At 37.4% G+C, this 20301-nt stretch overlaps 1 protein-coding gene across 2 annotated transcripts in view; it reads left to right on the forward strand.

Annotated features, from left to right (window-relative positions):
- Positions 1-20301, forward strand: part of SGMS2 (sphingomyelin synthase 2) — a 40151-nt gene extending 19850 nt beyond the window's left edge. For both annotated transcript variants that reach the window (XM_041479897.1, XM_041479896.1), the window contains exons 2-6: positions 4559-5193; positions 5924-6041; positions 7740-7893; positions 11692-11858; positions 12577-20301. In XM_041479897.1, the coding sequence (XP_041335831.1) occupies positions 4739-5193; positions 5924-6041; positions 7740-7893; positions 11692-11858; positions 12577-12780 (1098 nt within the window). In that variant the 5' untranslated portion in view covers positions 4559-4738 and the 3' untranslated portion in view covers positions 12781-20301. The remainder of the gene's footprint in view (positions 1-4558; positions 5194-5923; positions 6042-7739; positions 7894-11691; positions 11859-12576) is intronic.

The following is a 20301-nucleotide window of genomic DNA, read 5'->3' on the forward strand; positions in this document are numbered from 1 at the left end:
GGGGGGGGGGGGGGGGGGTGTTTGTGCTTTTTGGGAAACCTGGCACTGCTATAGAACACACTGGATAATGAATCACTAGGAAAATGAAACCTAACATACTTTTTACTATTAAGAGGTATGAAGAAACAGAATTCCACAGGACTGGTAAAACCTGGTTTGTACATATGGATAACCTGTAACTTTGAAGCTTTTCTTCTCTATTTAGTGTAGGGATTTAGTCCTTAAAGATGTCTTCTGTTGGTATGTTAGTAATCCTAAATGAGGACCTGCAAAATCCCTCTCTGAAGGCAGAGAGAGTAACTGCTCTATTTCTACTGCTGAAAAGAATTTTGTACTATGTGAGTAGTTAATGTTTTTTTTAATAAAAAAGCTAACATTTGCTGCAAGTGATAATAATGAACAGTATAATAATATAATAATAATCCAGCTTTGCTTTACTTGCAGTTCTTTAGCATCACAGCAGTTGTCTTCTGGAGGTTTTGGGTGGTGTTGGACTTTTCTTCCTTCTAGGAGCCTGCATGCTGTGAGATGTACATATAGCCTGGAAGAAGGGAATGCGTTCAAAAATCAAAATGAAGGAGAAACTCCTAACAGCAAGTTTTTATTCATTGCTGTCTAGATAACAGTGGTAACCTGGCTTCTTTTTTAGTTCTAGTTCCATAGGTAGTCCTGAAAATGTAACTGATCAAAATACAAGCTAGCTAAAAATTGTCTCCCAGTAACTGTGTGATATAGATAAATTACTTCAAATTGTACTTTGTTTGCAGACCCTTTTTCTTCAGTTACCAAGTACAAGAATACAGCTCTATCAAATGTTTGAGCCAGCCTTAACAAAAGTGAATGAGCTTTAAAATAGTGCTATCAGAAGTCTTTTCCATTTTGTATATGAAAGTACAGCTTCTCTATGTCAGAATAGATCACTCTCACTGTTTTGGATACTCTTGTTCAAGTAGTATTTAAACAGCAGGTTAAGAACTGCTTATTTGAAAACCCTGTGCAAATGGTGACTATTCAGTCCTTCATAAATTGTAGAAATTAAAATATTTTGAGAAATGTTCAAGTTCCAATACTGGATGAGAAATACTATTTGGGAGCTAACTTTATGTGAAAATGACCTTTAGATGAAAATCGGATGACTAACAAGCTAAATAAAACTCTGGTATTCTTAAGTTCTAGCACAAAGAGCCAAATGCAGACATGCTTTCTGGTGCTTGTCTCAAAGCTGTGCCCCACATCAACTATTTTCTTTCAAATGACAGTCAAATGGGGATGCAGAAAACTAAGGGATGCTATTTGCATGGGAGCAGGCAGGAGCTCAGGATAAAATATAAGGACACTTCCACTTTTAGCATCTTTTTAATTCTAAAGATTTTCTTTGAAGTATGTTGTTCCTTGAGGCAGCTTTCTGATGATTTCTGCTGTAAAGTTGCTTCTTCAGAAGCTCTGCTTCATTATAACATTCATTCTTAGAAGGTATAGAAGTGGTTCCAAAAAGAACACTTGTTCCTAAACTTGGAGGTATCCCTTATAGGTATTTTATTTATCCTTTTGGGTTACTTGGCCAGTTTTTTGTGAGTTTGTGACTTCCCCGGTAGTTGCTCCCTATTTTAGAGCAATTTTGTATGTTTTTCAGACCTAGGTGTTGGCAAGATATAAGCATTGCTGCCTGGTTGCTGAAGGCCTTCTACTAGGCAGTTTGTGGGCATCTTCTGGTTTTGATATGGGGATGTTTTGGATTTGACAAAAAACATCAAATAGATATTTTATCAAAAGTATCATAAGGACAGCATGAAGCTAAAAGGAACCACACTACTTATGGGTGTGTGAATGGATAATTGAATTGGGGACAGGAACTTGGCAGAAGAACCTGTGCACTTCTGGGGTGCTCCTTTACAGCCAGTAGCAGAGGATGGTTAGGCTGTTGGTGCTCTGTATCTGTCACTTCTCTGGCCAGTCAGATTGGCAGCAATGGACTGAGAGCTTCAAGAGAGACTTTTGTGTTTTTCTTCAATGGAGTTGCTAATTTCCTTTAGAATATGGGAGAAAGAGGTTGAAAAGGTACTATAAAGGGAAGCACTTACCTTCTTACAGCTCACTCATCATATGATATATAGCACCTTTAATTATCAATGTAAACAAACTTTTGGCTGCAGTATGCACTCTGCTTGAAATAATCTTGATGAGCCATCAGAACTGGTAGATCAATATGCCTTACAATCCATTTAAAAGCACCAGGAAGGAACACAACTTTCTCCTGCAAGCTGTAGCTATAATTGTTTTGCTTAATAAGTTAATATGAGAACATGAGCACCACTCGACTTTTTTAGGTTCTTATGTTATTGGTCATCTGTACTTCTGATACTCTTTGATCTTTAAGGCTTGCTTGGATGTCATTGAACATCTGAAAGTAAAATCTTTCACTTATGTCACTAGGCACACTAGGTTAGGTATTTGTGGGGAAGAGAAGGAAATAACTAAGGTCGTTTTCTCTCAGTTAATGCATAATTCTAATAATGTTTCTACTGCACAGGATGTAAAATTTACCAGGTTTTGCTGCTTGTTGCCTCAGTGGCTGCTATATGGAACATAATGGTGAGAAGTGGAGTCTTAACTTAGTAGATGAATGTTAGTTAGGTACATGCATTCCAAAACATAAGCAATTAGGTTCCGGGTTTTTTTCTACTGTCACTGTCATATGCTTAACTTCTGTATTCCTTCTATCTCGTAGTAGAGTGTGTGTGTGTGTGTTAAGAAAAAGACTTGTGAAAGCTGAAATACTGTTCTGGTAAAGTTTTGAGTAAGGCTGTTGCTTTTGTAGATGCTCTAAAAGGGTATTTTTAGTTGTAGGAAGCATCAGAGAAGTGGTTGTCTGGCTGATGGGTTAAACATGCCCTTTTCTTAGAGATGCAGAGATCACAATATGATTGGTAAGAGGGAGAAAAAGCATCAAAAATCACTTGTTTTCTTTGGTGTTTGTTGTTTGTATGTGTTGTGTATGGATAGTTATCATACACTTGTTGATCAGGAATTTAGAGAAGGTCAGCAAGTGACAATGGTTCAGAAACACTGCTGGGGATAAATTTAGAAATGCTTCTCAGCTATTTTGGTATTATTTGTATGAATCTCATATTTGGGATCTGAATTTTACTTCTCTTTTCAGTGATTGGAGCAGCACCCAGGAAATCAGTGAGATTTATGTGCTGACCTTGTTAAATGTCTTCTCTGTTTGGGTGGGATGAGGCTGGAAGGACCAAAACACAATCACTTGACTTTCCAGGCCCTTTTTGGTTTAGATTGTCCTGTAAGCAGGTGGCATGTTCTTAAGTCTTGTGGTGTATGGTTAGGGAGACCATCAGCTCTAGCTGCCATCATGGTGACTTAATTGTACACAAAGCATGGCAGACCGGCAGCCTGCAGTTGGCATGCAGAGACTGGAAGGGGTGGCAGTGCTGAACTTTTCTTGCAGGAATGACTAAAATAAGAGAGAATCACAATTTACTGATAGATGGGGAGCAATTTGTACATGGCAATACTATTTTTGTCATAGGAGCTGAACAGAATAAGAAAAATAGGTACACCACAGCTATGGTGAGTAAGTGGTTTCACAGAACTGTAAAGATGGGGAAATGGCCTTTATTTTTACTAGCGAGATACTTGTTCACTAGAGATGAACTTAATTCTTTGCTCCTTGTAGAAAAACTTGTTATAAAACATATGCACTTACCTGGTTTTTTAGCTTGCAAAACTTTTCTGAATTAGCAAATGCAGGCTGAAATAAATCCTGAGTAATAATGACTCTGTTTGTTCCTGTTTAAAAACAGTCTCAATAGATTTGTTTTTAAAGTAGCTAAAGGACAAACACAGGTTCATTTGTCATCTGTTCTGTGTGTAGTGTGCCATAACTAAGAATCTAATCCAGGGATATATTTCTCAGTTATCTGAAATTTCAGACATTTAGTGGGTATTACAATGGCTGTATAAATACATTTTTGACTTGATGGAATACTCATTTAGAGCTAATGAAATTTAATGAGGCTATCTATTGAGTAGATTTTCTAGATTAATCTAAATTAATTTATGCCCTACAAAATTTAATTCTGTGTTGCCCTTCTGGTTTTTGTCCAGTCACCTGAACTGACAAGATTTGTCTGATCTATATGGACAATCCATAATATCTACAGCAACCCTATGGTCAAAATCAGGATATTTTGCATGGAATATCTCTAAACAGTAAAATTCAATGTTGCTGCAAATATGGATTAGCCCTAGTTCTGATAACTGATAAAGCAAATGATGTCATGATCATTAAAGTCTGTGGATCTTGTCCTTTAAAAAAACCCAAGCCTAAGTTGGTACTAGTTCTTAAACTGATACGAGATTTATCAAGAGGAGTTGGCTTGAATTATTTCACAGTAATTTACCTTTTGACTGTGTTTCTACGTAGACTGGGATGGAATTGAAATACTTAATGCCTGTTCTGAGAATATTTTCTTCACTGTTACACTACTAGTTATCAAGGCCCTCAGTATGTTTTGGTTTTTTTTTTTTCTTTTTGCAGATGATTCATCTCTAGAAGAAGGATTGGTCTTCACAAATTCCTTTGAAAGCACAATGGATGCATTTTAGAGTTCTACAGAAGTCATCTAGGAACAAGAACTTTGGACTTTGAGGAATAACAGAGTTCAGAGAGCCCAGAAATTGGTCACTAATAAAGACTCTTTGGCCATACAGCTTGGAAATGAATACCATTGAGACAGCAAAGCTTGAAGAGCACATGGAGGGTCAGCCAAATGAGACTTCTAATGGCTACTCACGACCTACTCTCTCAGTCAGTGAAGAGAACAAAAATGGCACTAGCAAACCAAAGGGCTTGTCTAATGGCTTGCGAAAAACAGCAAAGAAGTATCCTGATTACATCCAGATTGCTATGCCTGCTGAATCTAGGAACAAATTTCCTCTGGAATGGTGGAAAACAGGCATCGCCTTTGTCTATGCTCTCTTCAACTTGATTTTAACAACTGTCATGATCACTGTGGTCCATGAGAGAGTACCTCCAAAGGAGCTAAGCCCTCCCTTGCCTGACAAATTTTTTGATTACATTGATCGTGTGAAATGGGCTTTTTCTGTATCAGAAATAAATGGAATGATACTACTTGGGTTATGGATATTCCAGTGGTTGTTTCTTAGATACAAGTGAGTTAGCAATATTTTTTTTGTCTGCTAATATGTTTACATTGCTTATTTTGGTTAGAAGTAGTCAGACAGTAAAATCCTTAACAATATTGTAGAATAGGGCTGGCAGGAAAATAACAAAGGGATGTCTTGTTTACAAAATGTTCTAGTGTCTATGCCAGATATGGAAATACAGATTTTCTGATTATTGAATAATGTCTTTGAATTCTGCATTTCTGACACCTATGTTGTACCAGTCAAGTTTATTCTGAGACTGGGCTTTTCAAAGTGTGTTTACTGACCCGGGGATGTTTAAACTGGGGAAATCATGATGGTGTAAGAAAATCTCATCCAAATTTGAGGAAGAATCCACTGTCCTCTACAGCTAAATAGAAGCTTTCTCCTGTGTCTTTCTTAAACTGTATATATTTAAGTCGAGAATGGGGTTATAGTGTGGACTAAAAAGAAAAGGTCACGGAGTTGAGGAGAACTGCCTGGCCACACCTGTAAGTTAGGCTGAGGCCATCTTAAATTGACGTGAGCTTCACACTATAAGGAGCTAACAAGACTAAAAGCTGAAGAGGGATGTTTTAATACGTGATTCAGAGAAGTGTGTGGTGAAGAGCTGGGGTGAATCTGCCCTTTCATTCTAAGGATTCAGCTGTCTAATGAAGCTAGAGCTCCATAACTGTTGCACATCCTGCACGTAAACTTCGCACTCAGTCTGTTTCCCCCATTTCCTTACTTTCAGATCAATAGTGGGACGCAGGTTCTTTTTTATAATAGGAACTTTGTATCTGTACCGCTGTATTACCATGTACGTCACCACCTTACCTGTGCCTGGAATGCATTTTCAGTGTGCGCCAAAGGTAAGAGTCTTTGCCTCTTGCTTCTTGCCATAAGTCTCTGCATCAGTCCTGATGGCTCCTTAGATCAAATAGAAGATAATATTTCAGGTTTTACCAAATAACACAAATTACTTCAGTTGATGTCTTCAGAAACATAGGTAGTGATAAACCAAAACTTGTGTAATAACAGAGCCTCAAATTGTTGATGCAGCTGGCTGCTCCCTTGCAGCACATCTTAGGTTGAAATAGTGCTGCTACTAAATCAATCAACTTGCTTCTGAGGCTCAAGCTAATCACTCTTAATACTGTAGCAATATTTTTTCTTATATGGTAGGATACCCAAGGTCAATACTGTAATTCATAACCTGATATGCAAGCTTTTGTTACTGTATTCCTGTGAAAACCCACACTGTTATATATAGTTTCTCACACTATTTGGTCAAGAGCTATTGAAATACCTGAATTCAGGTGCCTGTCTCCATTTCCACCCTGCAAAAATTATAGAAATGTGACTTAAGTTCAGCTGCATAAATGAACTGATACATACAGAAACATGGAAGTACTAATAGTTTTACAAAAATTCTTTAAAAATCTAATGACTCTGGAGTTAAGTGGTGACATAAAGGAGTTGCTACTCCCACTTTAGGTTACTAATAAAAAGTTGTAGACTTAAAATTCCTGGGAACAAACTCTATTGTGTTAGCTGTACTGAAAAAAGTATTGCCAGTTTAGTGGGGGAGTAAATTTGTCACCTCTTGGATAAGATTTCTAGTCTTGAGTCACAGTATCATGGCTGTTGTCTTGTACTTTGAGACAACTTAGGGATATAGTGGATGAAATAATTATCTTATGAATCAGCATTTTTTTGAAAATGATTTATTTAACTGCCACTATTAGAAAGATTCAATGGTTTTGTTCTAATAGCTTGGGGAATGACTGTGTAATAGAATGTATGGAAGAGTAAGAAGAGGTAATCAAAGGAAAATGCAAATGTCTCTGCTGAAAGTGCATTTTTCTAGCATTAAACCAGGATTAATTACTTGAACTCTGGAAAAACAGTTGATGATAATTCTTCTGGATTTTTTTTTTTTGTATGTGAATAGTTTTCTGATTATGGAAAACAGTTATCTTTTTTTGGTTTGGTTTTTTCTTTTTCCCTAGAATTAATTTAAAGCAGCTAGATAAAACTGCCTAGTATCTATAAGAAATGAAAAGCTGGTCCTAATGCTTTTAAAATTTACATCCTACAAATAGGAGTTAAGTCCCGAATGAGTTTGTAACTAAATCTAAAATGAAGTGAGTTTGAGGGTTTTACTCAGTAGAAATACTAGTCAGCTCTGGACAGAATACCAGAATTTGCATGCAAGGTACCAGTTTTTAATGGGTTTCATTGATTCTGTCAGCTGCTACGATGACAGATCTGACCTTACAAATTTTTAATGTTTACCTTTTTGGTATATTCTGCATCTCATTCTCATACAATGTGTATTTTAACATAGCCTGGGGAAGTATAGACAGAATGCTAGTGTTACCAAACTGATCTTTGTCACCTGTCAACTTTGAAACGCATACTTATTTGTTTAAGAATGTGTGAAAGAAACCCGAAGAAAATTAAGATAATTTGTCCTTTTATCCCTATCTCCCTGACTCTACATGTGTTTGGGCAAGAAGTTTACTTGGGTCACTTACGATACTTCTTTCTTCTTTCTGGCGTTCTAGTTGAACGGAGACTCTCAGGCAAAGGTTCAGCGAATCCTGCGATTGATTTCTGGTGGTGGTCTATCCATAACTGGATCACACATCCTGTGTGGAGACTTCCTGTTTAGTGGACACACTGTAGTATTAACGCTGGTCTATCTGTTCATCAAAGAGTGTAAGTGATTGCATTTCAATGCACTTTCTTGTTCATATTCATTGTACCAGGAAAACAAATGACAAAAGTATGTGTAAAACTACTGCCCTCCAAAAGTTACTTGCCAGTTGTACACAGACTATTTATATGGATTTGAAACACAAATTGAGTGGAAATGGAACTGTGGCATAGTAAAATCATAAAAATGGATAAGGTTGGAAGGTATCACAATAGGTTATCTAGCCCAACCTTTCTGCTCAAGCAGAGTTCTGTAGAGCACATCCTGCAGGATTGTGTCTAGACAGTTCTTTAATGTTTCCAGTGAGGGAGACTTCACAGCCTCTCTGAGCAATCTGTTCCAGTGCGTGGTCACCTGCACAGTAAACAAGTTCTTCCTGCATTTAGGTAGACCTTACTGTGCATCATTTCTTGCTTGATGCCTTTTGTCCTATTGCTTGGCACCAATGAGAAGGGCCTGGTTGACACATTCCATTCAAATATTTACACACATTGATGAGGTTTCCTCTCACACTTCAGTCTAAGCAGGCCTATTTTCCTCTGTCGTTCCTCATAAGAGAGGTGCTCCAGTTTCCTAATCATCCTCATGGCTCTCCACTGGACTTGGTCCACATCTGTCTTCTACTAGGGAGCCTGGAACTCCACATGTGCCTCACTGGGCTGGGTAGAGGGTCAGGACTACCTCTGTCAACCTGCTGGCAATGATCTTACTAATACACCCTAGGCTACTCTGCCCGTTTTGGCCATGAGGGCACTGCTCATGGACAGCTTGGCCACCAGGACCCCCAGGTACTTCTTAGCAGAGCTGCTTTCAAGCAGGTTGGCCCCTGCCCTGTAGTGGTGCACCAGGTTCTTCCATCCCAAGTGCAGGACCCTGAACTTGCCCTTGCTGAGTTTCAAAGGATTCTGCCCTGCCCATCCCTCCAGTGCACGTGATGATCTGAAGGACAGCACAGCACTAGTCCTCTGAGCTTTGTATCCTCAGCAGACTTGCTGAGTTTCTGATGAGTAAGTTAAACAATGCTGGACCCAGTATGAACCTTTGGGTTGAGCTAGACTGTGCCACTGATTAAAAACCCTCCAAGCCCTGCCATTCAGCCCACCCTCACCAATTGTCCAGCATTGCCTGTGAGGATCTCATGGGAGACAGTGTCAGAAGTCTTGTTTGAAGTTCACATAGACAAATCCAGTTGTCTCCTGTTATCTATCCAGCCAGTTGTCCAGATTTTAAAGGCTGTCAGGCTGGTTAAGCGTGACTCCGCTAAGGTGAATCCATGCTAACTACTCCTGACCACAAGCTTAGTGATGGCCTCAAGGGTGAGCTGTTCCATCACCTTCCTAGGGATTGTGGTAAGGCTGACTAAAAGTGTTATGTGCTTTAATTGAGGGCTAATTGTGGCTAAACATGTCACCTTATGTGTTTATTTCTTGATTAAAACAAGATAGCTTTTCATTGTTTGTTGCCACATGATTTAAATTTTGGATAAAACATGCTCTAGTAATTGTGCACGCTAGCTCTGTGCAGGTTAGCTGAATTGGGGTTGTAGGGAATTTTGTGGCTTGACCACAGCATCATTGCACACTTACACTGCATCCAGAAGCAAAGTGACTTTTCTCAGGTGGGCTGTACATTAGTTATTGCAAGCAATGAAAAGTTAATTCATGATCTTTGGATGTCTTGTGCTTGAGTCTCCTACTTAGTGCTTCTTGTAGTTGGTAAGAATTTGGCAAGCCTGCAGAAGATGCAGTTATGGTTTCTCCCTTTGTTTTATGTTGCTCTGGGGTATGGGAGGAAAAAAATCTTCTGTGCTGCACTGAGAGCATCTATTGAAGTGTTAGACAACTTAGCACTGACTTCTAAATCTAATACATGGTAAACAGTGCTTCTATCCTGGGAGCTTGGCCACTCATGAATATGTAGTGGGGAGTTCCCTTCTCAGTTCGCATGTTTGGAGTTGGAGTCTTCCCTCCTATTGTTGTATCCCAAACGATGCAAATGCTAGCTTGGCTCATGGGAATGTGGAGTTCCCATTGAAACAAAAATAAGACTCAACAGCATTAGTTTGATGCCTTCCTTTTATTAAAATGTTGAGGGAACAAGGTGCTGCAGTGCTGCATTCTGCCTTAAGCAAAAAATCCCAATATAAAAGGACCTCTTGAATGTGATAGACTCCAAATTGCAGATTTGAGATGTTCTTCTTTGAACAGTGATTTAAGATGCTGATTACAGTCTGATGATTCTTAGACAGGTCTGAGAATCATCATTGTTTGCCTTGTTTTGTCTGTTATGTTGTATTTTAATGCTATTCACATACTCAATTGTACCAGGAAACATGAAGACAACCCAATATTTTCTGGGCTAGTTTCTCCTGTGCTTTATATTATAAGGGATTGGTGCAATTTTATCATACAAATTTTTGTAATAAGCTCTTTGACTGCTGCCTAATTGTTATGCATATATTTCACTGAATTTATGCTCTCTAAATGAGAAATGCATAGCTTTCCTTTTTTTACCTCCCATGTAATGACCAAAATGTTATCTGAACCAGGGCATAAGCCCAATAATTGCTCTGAAGTAGAGGCTGCTTGTGGCAGTCTTTTTTGCTCTTTCAGTAACATGTCTTTGGTGTAAGATACATGCTGAGGTTTTTATGTCTGGCTTAGTGGAGTTTTTGCTCTGCTTTTCTCTTCCTTTCATATTCTGCCATTTTTTCACTTATTGTCTGCACACCATTTTTCACCAGAATAGTTATTCATATTTTTAGCCTTGGTATGTCTGTCTTGCTCAATGCTGTTTTCATCATCTTCTTGCGATTACTTGGCTTCTTATCTTAAAAAAAATAAAAAATCAGTAGATGGAGATCTGTCTGCAGGGTTTTGGGAAGAGTTAAGAGAATTTGTTTTGACACTTGCACCAAAAAGTGGCACTACAGTTATTGTTTTGCACAGGCCTCTGAGAGCCTACTGGGCAGGCTTGTTGAGATCAGTAACTTTTCTGCTGGTATTGTGTGAAAGTAAAGGCTGACAAGGCAAGAGGCGCCAAAACCTCCCACTGTGAGTGAAATGAAGCCAGTTAGCTTGTCAGAAGTTATGAATGATCATTGTGACACTCAGGGCATTTTTTCAATGGGGAAAGAAGTACAGGAGAACTTTTCCATTGAGGTGGCTGAAATGCATTTTGAATAGCTTTGCTCCCATTTGTTAAATCTTTCATTAAAGGGTATAAATTCACGTACTGCCCTTTTCTGTACAGTGTATTTTGTTGCATGGAACTGAGGCTTCATGCAAATTAATTAAAACTTAAGAATTAAAATGAGTGTCTTTTCTGTTTAATTTGTGATCTCTGCTCAGGTTGTATCAATTCTAGAGCTTTCAGTTTACTCAAATATAGACTGTGAAAAGAAAACATTATATACAACCACGTTAAATAACCAAAGTGTATGTTTTACCTCAATTTTGTCTCTTTCTCTGCACCCTAAATCCTAGAAATTATTTAACTAGAAAATGGGTGGCAGTGTTGTCTAAGTAATCTTGTGTTCAAGATTAAACATCTTGTGTTCACTTTAAAAAGTAAGAACACTGCATTAAGTTTGTGTAATTCATTATGTGGATTCATACAAATCAAAACAGGGAATCTGTACCAGTGTGGTAGTAGATCTGTACCGGTGTGATATGAGTTATGTTTTCAAATTTAGCAGCCTTAAATTAATTTTCCTTTCTTTCCCCCTTGCTTTTGTGGATTGTTAGAATAACAGATGGCTTTCTGCTGTGTTTTTTCCACATCACCTCCCTGTCTCACAGATTCACCACGTCATTTCTGGTGGTATCACTTGATCTGCTGGCTGATGAGTGCTGCTGGCATCATCTGTATCCTTGTTGCTCATGAACACTACACCGTAGATGTCATCATTGCCTACTATATCACCACACGGCTCTTCTGGTGGTACCACTCCATGGCTAATGAAAAGGTGAGTGCCCTTCACAATCACTGTGTAGCCTGCTTTTGTTAAAATTGCCCGAAGCTTAAAGTTAGTTCTTAATTTCAGAATAAAAATAGATGTTCCATATTGAAGTTGAAACAGAATGGGCAAGGAGTTTCACTTCATTGTTATTTAATTAAATAATATTAATTTGTCCCTTTTTTTGGGCTTTTGAAGTTTTAATGCTGTCATTGGTTCTTTGTCTCAGCTTATGAATAAACAGTAGTTGAGTAATAAAATTTCTGGATAACTGATATTACCTAGACATTCCTACAATTCTAATGACAATTATTGTGGAAATGTCATTAAAGGTACACAGTTCAGAAGGTTGTTGCTGCTGTTGTTTCAACAACGCTTTCAAGTAGAAAGTTGTTAAGCCCTTTTAGTCCAATTCTCAACTATTACTCATCAGTGGAAACATGACATGCCTGAAAGCACTCATATTGAAAAAGTCTTGAGTGCTTTGTTGCCCCAAATTTTGCACAGCAACAAAGCATCCCTTTGTGGTAAAAATGCTCAGTTTGTAGTATTATTTGGACTCTAATATCTGTCTCAATTCTGTGTTTTTAGGCTAAATATTCACTGTCTTTGTGGAAATGCATGCACATGCATTGTGTTTTTGCTGTTGCCTTGACTCAATGTAATTGATTATAAGCCTTTAAACTGACAGTTGCCTTTTCCTCTTTACATGCTTGTGCCAATACAGACTTTAAAGGTGTCTTCGCAGACGAATTTTCTCTCTCGAGCATGGTGGTATCCAATATTTTATTTCTTCGAGAAGAATGTGCAGGGCTCTGTTCCTTGCAGTTTTTCCTGGCCAATATCTTGGCCTCCCAGCTGCTTCAAATCTTCATGCAAAAAGTATTCACGGGTTCAGAAGACCGGAGAGGACAATGAAAAATCTACCTGAAGAAAAGAAGAAAAGCATCTGCTCTGGTTTTTTCATTTTTGGTTTTTTTTTTACCAAAACATTAATGCTGTAACCAAAGCTCTTAAGAAGACTGTAACTGAAGAAGTGGACCAAGCTTCTGTGCAATTGATGGAAAGACAATTGTAGACGCATATATTGCATTTCAGATGTTTTCCTCTCATCCGGCTGTACAGACCTATTCTACTCTTCAGTGCTAATGAAATGCACCACTGATGGGATTTTTTTATTAAAGAAAAAAATGGAGCAGGACTGTGTTTATTAATGAGATAGAGGTGCCAAAGACCACAGTAACACTTCCATTACTATCACTCATCCACAGAAGCACCCAAAAGTCTCATCTTCAGAGCTCTGGAGTGCGTAAGGGCAAAAACATGCTAACATGTAAGGGCACGATATTGGCATATTGAGGTGTATAAAAAAATAACACAATTATGGGAAGTGGTTTGTTGCATTATTCTTGCTAATGAAGGTAAGGCCTTTGTGTGACTGGTACAGCTGGAAGCAAGTCTGACTTTTTTTACACACTGTGGGTATGAATATCTTAGGACCCTAAAATACTACTTACCACCGTTAACTCCCATGTATTCTACTATATACCAATTTTTACATTTTTATTAGTAATTTTATATTTAAATAGCTGTGTTACCTGACAAATTTGCAAATTATAAACAGCTGCTAGCATCAGAGCTCAAGGAGCCTAAAATTTTATTTTTAGTAAGAGACACAGTTTCAAAATCTGAATCTTGAATTACAGCTGGCCTTGTGTATATAGCTCTACCAGTGCCTGTCAGTGTCTATAGATGCAGCTTTACACAAAAGCACATACTGTAAACAAAATTATTTACTGGGAAGAGTAATCCTAGAGTTCTTGATGCAGGCAGAAGTTGTACAGCTCTCACCTGCTTGAGGATTGCAAGGCCAGGTCCAAAATGGGGCTACATTTAAAATGAACATTTTAATTTTAGTAGCAATCTCTTGCTGAAGCTATGTAGCAGGTTTGCTTGGGAGCCATGGTTCTCCACTGAATTTCTTCTTTTGTCTTTTACCTCTTGACATATGTTTCTGTGACTTACTTTAAAAAAAAAAACAACCAAAAAAGTGCTAAGATGAAATATCTGCAACAGCAGCATTTCTTCAATTACAACATAATTTCATATTGAATAACACTGTGGTAGAACTCAAAAACAGATTACCTTTTTTTCCCACGTTTGAAGTCCAGCTGAAATGGCTATCTAAACAAGTTGGCTGAGAATGGGGGAAACTACCATGAGGTGAACATGTAACAAACCCACAGATTAACAGCTACCTGTTTCTTGTTGGTTTATGTTGTTTCATATTGTTGTGAAAGCAAAGTAGAAAATTAGCACACCATGTTTAGCCATTTGTATTCTGTATTAATTTCTGCAGTTAACTCAATATTATTTTCAGATACTCACTAAAACCTAATGAAAAGATAAAACTGCATTGTATTGAGGTGATACTAATATAAATGAAATGCTGCATATTTTAAAAATGTCTTGAACTGAGTGACAAGTGTGAACACAGTTTAAATAATGACAACTTGTTTTTAAAAAGTCCAGAGTTAAAGTTATAAAATTAGAGTATTCCAATATAATAATTTTCAGTTAAGGGGATCATTTCTCTCAGTTGTACATGAGAATATTTTTGTGCATTTCAAATATTTTTGTGCATTATCAAAATAATACAATAAAAAGTGTTCCTTTCAATACATTTTTGGAAAAACTTAGTTAAGAAAATTACTTCATGGATCATAATTTTTAAAGTTAAAATCTAAGCTTTGTGATACCGTAAGTGTGGTCATGTTAATCCTCTTGTAGTAATACGATCTTTTAGAAGTTACGGATTTCCTTAGTAGTCACTGTGCCTTGAAAATAGCATGATGAAAAGCTTTACCTAAGGGGCTTAAGCAGTGGTTTTCATCTAGTGGCTGAAAAATAAACACTTTGACAGTGGGATTTCTGTAATAGATCTGCAAAACAGGCTTTCTTCATGCAGGATGGGGTGTTTGGGGTTTTTTACACTTATTCCTGTTTCTGAAAGAAAAAAATGTGAAAGTGATTAAATAGAACAAAGTAAAGACTCTGCTTTTGTTGGGCTGCGTGAGCTTTCATTGTACTGCTGAATTTGATAGAGACTTCTATTGTAATGCAACAGGAAAGTTTAAGTAGCAGCTCTAGCTCAAAATACTTGATTCCTGTTCTGGCTCAGTCCTCCCTTAAGTACTTAATATTTATCCATTGTATGAAAGCTCTCAAAGGGATGTGTGTTTAATTAGCAGAAAGCCCCAATTTTCTATGCTCTCAATAGCTTTTAAGTGCTTTTACAAACTTGGATGGTACAGCTGTATTTGATGACTCTTTAGGCCTATATGTAAGGTGATAAAATGGGGTAAGTAATGGTATATTCTAATTCTTACTGTTGTAGTAGTTTATCCAATACAAACTACAACTGCTATGTAAAAATTAATAATTGTAACATCTTGTTCATCATTGTATAAAAATACCATGAAGCTTAAAGTATGGTTTCATCACAAGAAGCAAGAAATTGCAATAGGTAAAAAGGAGAAACTTGGGCTTCTCCTTAGGCCTGCCATCAAGTGGTTGGTATATTATTTGGTCTGTATATGCCTAATACTTAGCAGTGTGTCACTAATGATTTTTTCCTAGTTACAGTAACATTTCTAAGATGTCACATGAGCTGCCCCTTTCCTGTGACTATAACATGCTCCTCTCGACTGAAGAGCATTTACATTTTGAGCTTTACAGACACTTAATAAAAAAACCCCACTACATTTGTACACCTAACCTATCATATCAGTATGACTTAAATGATGGTGGGCTTTCTTAAAATGCCTAATGTAAATTTAAATCTGGATTTTAAATGTTAACTTGAACATTTAAAGAAGTATGCTGCTAAGTGGTCGTGCTACAGATGCTTACACCTAATGCCAGAAATTGTTAACGTCTACTTGAAAGCACTATAAATGGACACCTTTTTCGGTACGTGCTTAGCACTCCCATGTGGACATAAAAGGTACTAACTGTTAGTCATCCTTCACTGCTGTTTTCTTGGAAAGATCGCCACAGGTGGCGTAGTAGCAAAAATAGCTCTGCTAAACACTGCTATGAACCCTGGTACAGGATTTGCTGCCCTCCTTAAAAAAAAAATGGTTGGGAGGGAAGGAAACTAAAAAAAGTTTGTTAAAATACACTACCTTCATGTAATAGAGAAATAAAGCTCAGCAACAGAGATAGAACTGGAAAGTCTTAAAAGAGATGAGACCATTCTCTCAATTGGATTATTGCAAATCCACTTACTAGGGTCTTAAATCAGAATGTGTTCAATCTCTGGCTTTCTCTTATCAGTAGTATCTGAGTAGACAGTTTATCCCAAGTTGTTTGGTACTAACCCAAATTCTTTTTCTCATTTCATTAGATGGGATTTACTGTTCTAGAGACAGATCCATTAGCTTAAGTGCAAGGTGAAGTCTTTCCCTTAACTTTAAATGAGCTTTCCCATGGCTCTATGTTGATTTTTATGTTTGCTTGTGGGATTTTTTTCTTTGTTAGTGGGGTCTTTGGTTTTTTTTTTTATTTTTTGGAGGTTTGGGTTTTGTTGGTTTGTTTTTGGGTTTTTTTTTGGTTGTTGTGGTTTTTGGGTTTTTTTAATGCATAAACCTTTAATCTTAAAGATTCATTTTGAAATGAATTATTTTGAAAATGGGTCCAAGCTGCCAGATGGACTGGAACCATTTTGCTGTACTGGCAGATGTAATAGTTGTAAAACTCCATTGTCATCTTGATATTTTCACAATATACATGTTTTGGACTTACCTAGAACTCTTATATGGGCACACAAAATTAGAGTGATGCTATGAGATAGAACACTTCAACACAGAAGTATTCAATTCTCCAGGCATTGTAAAATCAATGTCTTAAATTCAGTTACTGAGAAGAGGTATCTTAAAAGTAAATACTCCTGTTAGGCATCATTCAAATGAGTAGTGCTGCTTAAGTACACATGAGAAAAATATCCTAGCATGCCATTCAAGTAACTTTGCTTATAAGTAAGCCTTCATGTGCCGCTCTAGGATGCTTCTTAGAATCCAGAGAGAAGTGCTGTGAAACAGAATAGACAAAGGCATTTGTTGTAGTATTTATCAACAAAAGGAAGGAAGATGAAAACACTGAAGTAGAAGGTGATCATATATTGCTTTTTGCATGAAATTGAGCTAAAACTACACCTAACTTGCACCAAGTGTAGATTTAAATTGTGTAATAGTTCTGCAGAAAACCCCAACAAACCAGACCTATAAGCAAGCAGCAGTATTAAGCACATCATTCTATGGTACAGCTGTGTATCTCTGCTGGCTCTCATCCATAACTTACAATATAAGAACAAAACCCAACTCAGTGAGAAATGCTTGGAGATTAAAGTACTTAAATATTATTAGCAGTCTTTTATAAGTTGTTCCTACAAGCTGTCACTAATAGTTTCTAAAACAAGAACAAAGTGCTGCAATGCTTAAAACATACTGAAGCTTTTTTCTAGTTGGCTTCAGTTTCCATGGATTTAACCATATGATTAAATCCTATTAACCTAGAAAGCAGCACATAAGAATGTCAGGCTGAATACAGGTAGCTCATGTATTTCAAGGAAACTTTCCAGTTCTGAACTCATCTTTCCTAACTAAACACTCAATGCCTGAATGGTTTTTAAAGATGAAGCAACAATACTGTGCAGTCTCGAACGTGTATATGAAATACTGGTGTTGAAGATTTCTTCTTTCTACTGTAAATCAGTGATTAAAAAACCACAACATTTTCAGTGAAATTTTTTTAATTGCGAAGGACTTAGAGTTGAGCAAATAGCTAGCTGTTTGTTTTCTGTGGCTTTTGGCTGTGTACTAACCTTTAAGATGCAAACTAGGTGGGAAGAGAAGCAGACCACTTCTTACTGGGAGGAGCAGTGTGTGACTTTTTGAATTAAAATTATATTGGCTGCATGTTACATGCAGTCTTATCTGTACTACAGTTGAAAAAAGATGCTGTATTATACTACTATAGTTAGTGTTTGCACTTTTTAAAATGATTCTGTAGTGGTTGACCCAGTCCTTCTGCTGGATGAGGAGTGTTTTTGTCCTTTACTTTATGTCTGTATGGTTAAATATAACTGGTGTTAGTTCTGGTAAATGTCAGTGCAAAAATTGCAGATCCCTTGGATGCAGTACATGAGGTGTTTTGAGGCGTCTGTGCATGGGTTTCTTCTAGGGGAAATAATCTTTCATGCTGTGCCTAAATAATAATGTTAGCTCTTGCATTTTCTCTCAGCATAATATGGTCTTTAGGAGGTTAGCATTTGTAACACTGCAAAGAATTACTACAGAAGAATCTCCTTTGTGCCAATTGAGTTCAATTTTCACCATGTATCTTTGAAATATGTTTGAAGATGACTTTTGGGTTTTTTGTTTTGTTTTTTAATTGAGAGAAAAAGTGGTCAGAAATGAGTCTGAAATAGAAGCATCTCGAGCAGTTGGGGTTAGGCACCACACAGGCACATGGGTGTGGAAGGGGTTTCTCTGGCATAAGCAATATTGGATACAGCAGCTTCCCTAGGAAGGCAAACCAGGTTGTACTTGTACAGTACAGATGGCTGTGAGCCATCTCTGCCTGTCCTTTTGAGCTTCTTTTGGACTAACAGTGCAGTACTAAAGGTGGCAATAGTTAAAAAGTGAAGGTCACTTAAAAATCAAAACTATAAAATGGGGCTGAAAAGGCAGTAAAACCACACATCAGAGAGCTGCATTCCAATTCAGCGGAGCATACAAATCGGTGTTACTTCAGGTGTGTAAGTTGCATTTAAGATGAGTGGGACTGTTTGCTTTCTACATGTTTTTTATTAAAGATGGCAGGTGTACTGAGAATACCAAGAGGAAATTTATCTCCCTGCTTACTTTTACCTCTGCCATTGAAGGGTTTGTGTATGAACCTTAAACAATATTACTGAACTCTAATCCCTCTTACATTTTGAGTAACTTAGCAGTGCTTTGTTACTTCTGTAGAAACTTGGTTTGCATTCTGCTTATTTCAGTTTGTTGCCACTCAGAATCCTGCTTATGCTGAAGCCTGTGCTGGTTTAGACTCCTGTCTAACTGCATCTCCTTCTACTAATTGTGTTTTGTAAATGGCTCAATACAGAAGAGTAGAATTTACATTTGAGAAGGCTTCATAATTAACTCTAAAGCCAAAGGCATTCTTGTCAGACACATCTTTGTGCAAATAGTACTTGAAAATAATTGCAAGTTTCAAAACCTAACATGCTAGGACTTCTTTTCCCTCAGGAATCAATTCTTGCTTCTTAAATGTTTAGCACATTTGTTTGTGTTCATTTTCATGATTCAGGAGAGCATGTGTGAGATGTGAAAAAGGTTCTGCTAGCTTTTGAGGTCAGGGTATACCAAGGAACCTGAAAGTAAAAGCAGAAATAATGGTTTGATGGCTGTGGTTCTCATGCTTTCCATGTGACTTTGAAAACTCTCAAGACTTCCCTAAAAACAGCACAGGACTTCACTTTGGCTGCAACAGGGTTTCATCCTTGTTAGCTGACAGCTTTTCTTGCAGGACTTCTCCTAGGCTGGATCTTGATTATCCATAGCTCTTTATGTCAATTGGAGCTGTATATCCAACCTTGGAAAAACTAGGCAAGAAAAGACATTGGCTGCTGAGGAACCCTACAAGGCAATATGAGAATGCTGTAATGCATGCATGCTAAGAAGCTGATAAGATGGCATTGTTCTGTAGCTTCAGGGTCCAGTTCTGCAAACACCATGCAGCAGACTACTACAATAGCAAACTGAGAAACCTTTGGTGCTGTAGTTTCTACTGATCTTTGCAAATTGGGTGTCATTTTCATAGAAATTCTTCACAATTAGCAAGAGTTGGCTTTTATGTTGTAAAACTTTCAGGATGACACTTTATAACTGATACTTTGTCAGGTAACTGAGTGTTATGGTTTTCTGTATGTGCAAGAGGTACTAGAGCTAGGGTTGTGATTTGTGCTGCAATCTGTTCACTGTGTTATAAAACCCCAAACCAAAACCAACTATTGCACTAGCTGTACTTAAAAAAAAAAAAAAAAAAGAAGCAATAATGGGAGCATCTTCTAGCTTTTCCCTCCAGAGGTGCTGTCTGTCATGGTCACTTCACTGTCAACTGCGAATTTGGTAAAACACGTTGAAGAAATTGTCCTATGTGGTTTACTTGGCACATAAAAGTTGAAATTTTTTACTGTCAGCCTGTGTACTAATGAATACAGGTGGACTATTTACATAACCACCCACATCTTGAAAAATCAAAAACCTTATATCCATTTATGGTGCTATTAATCTCAACTACTATAAAGAGCTGGTAGTCTCTTATTACACATGAACACTAAGGAAAGTTGTTGTGACACCTTTCAATAAAATAAAATTTCTCTACA

Source organism: Pyrgilauda ruficollis, unplaced genomic scaffold, assembly GCF_017590135.1.
Source record: "Pyrgilauda ruficollis isolate IOZ18807 unplaced genomic scaffold, ASM1759013v1 scaffold5, whole genome shotgun sequence".
In the NCBI taxonomy this organism is placed as follows: Eukaryota; Metazoa; Chordata; class Aves; order Passeriformes; family Passeridae; genus Pyrgilauda; species Pyrgilauda ruficollis.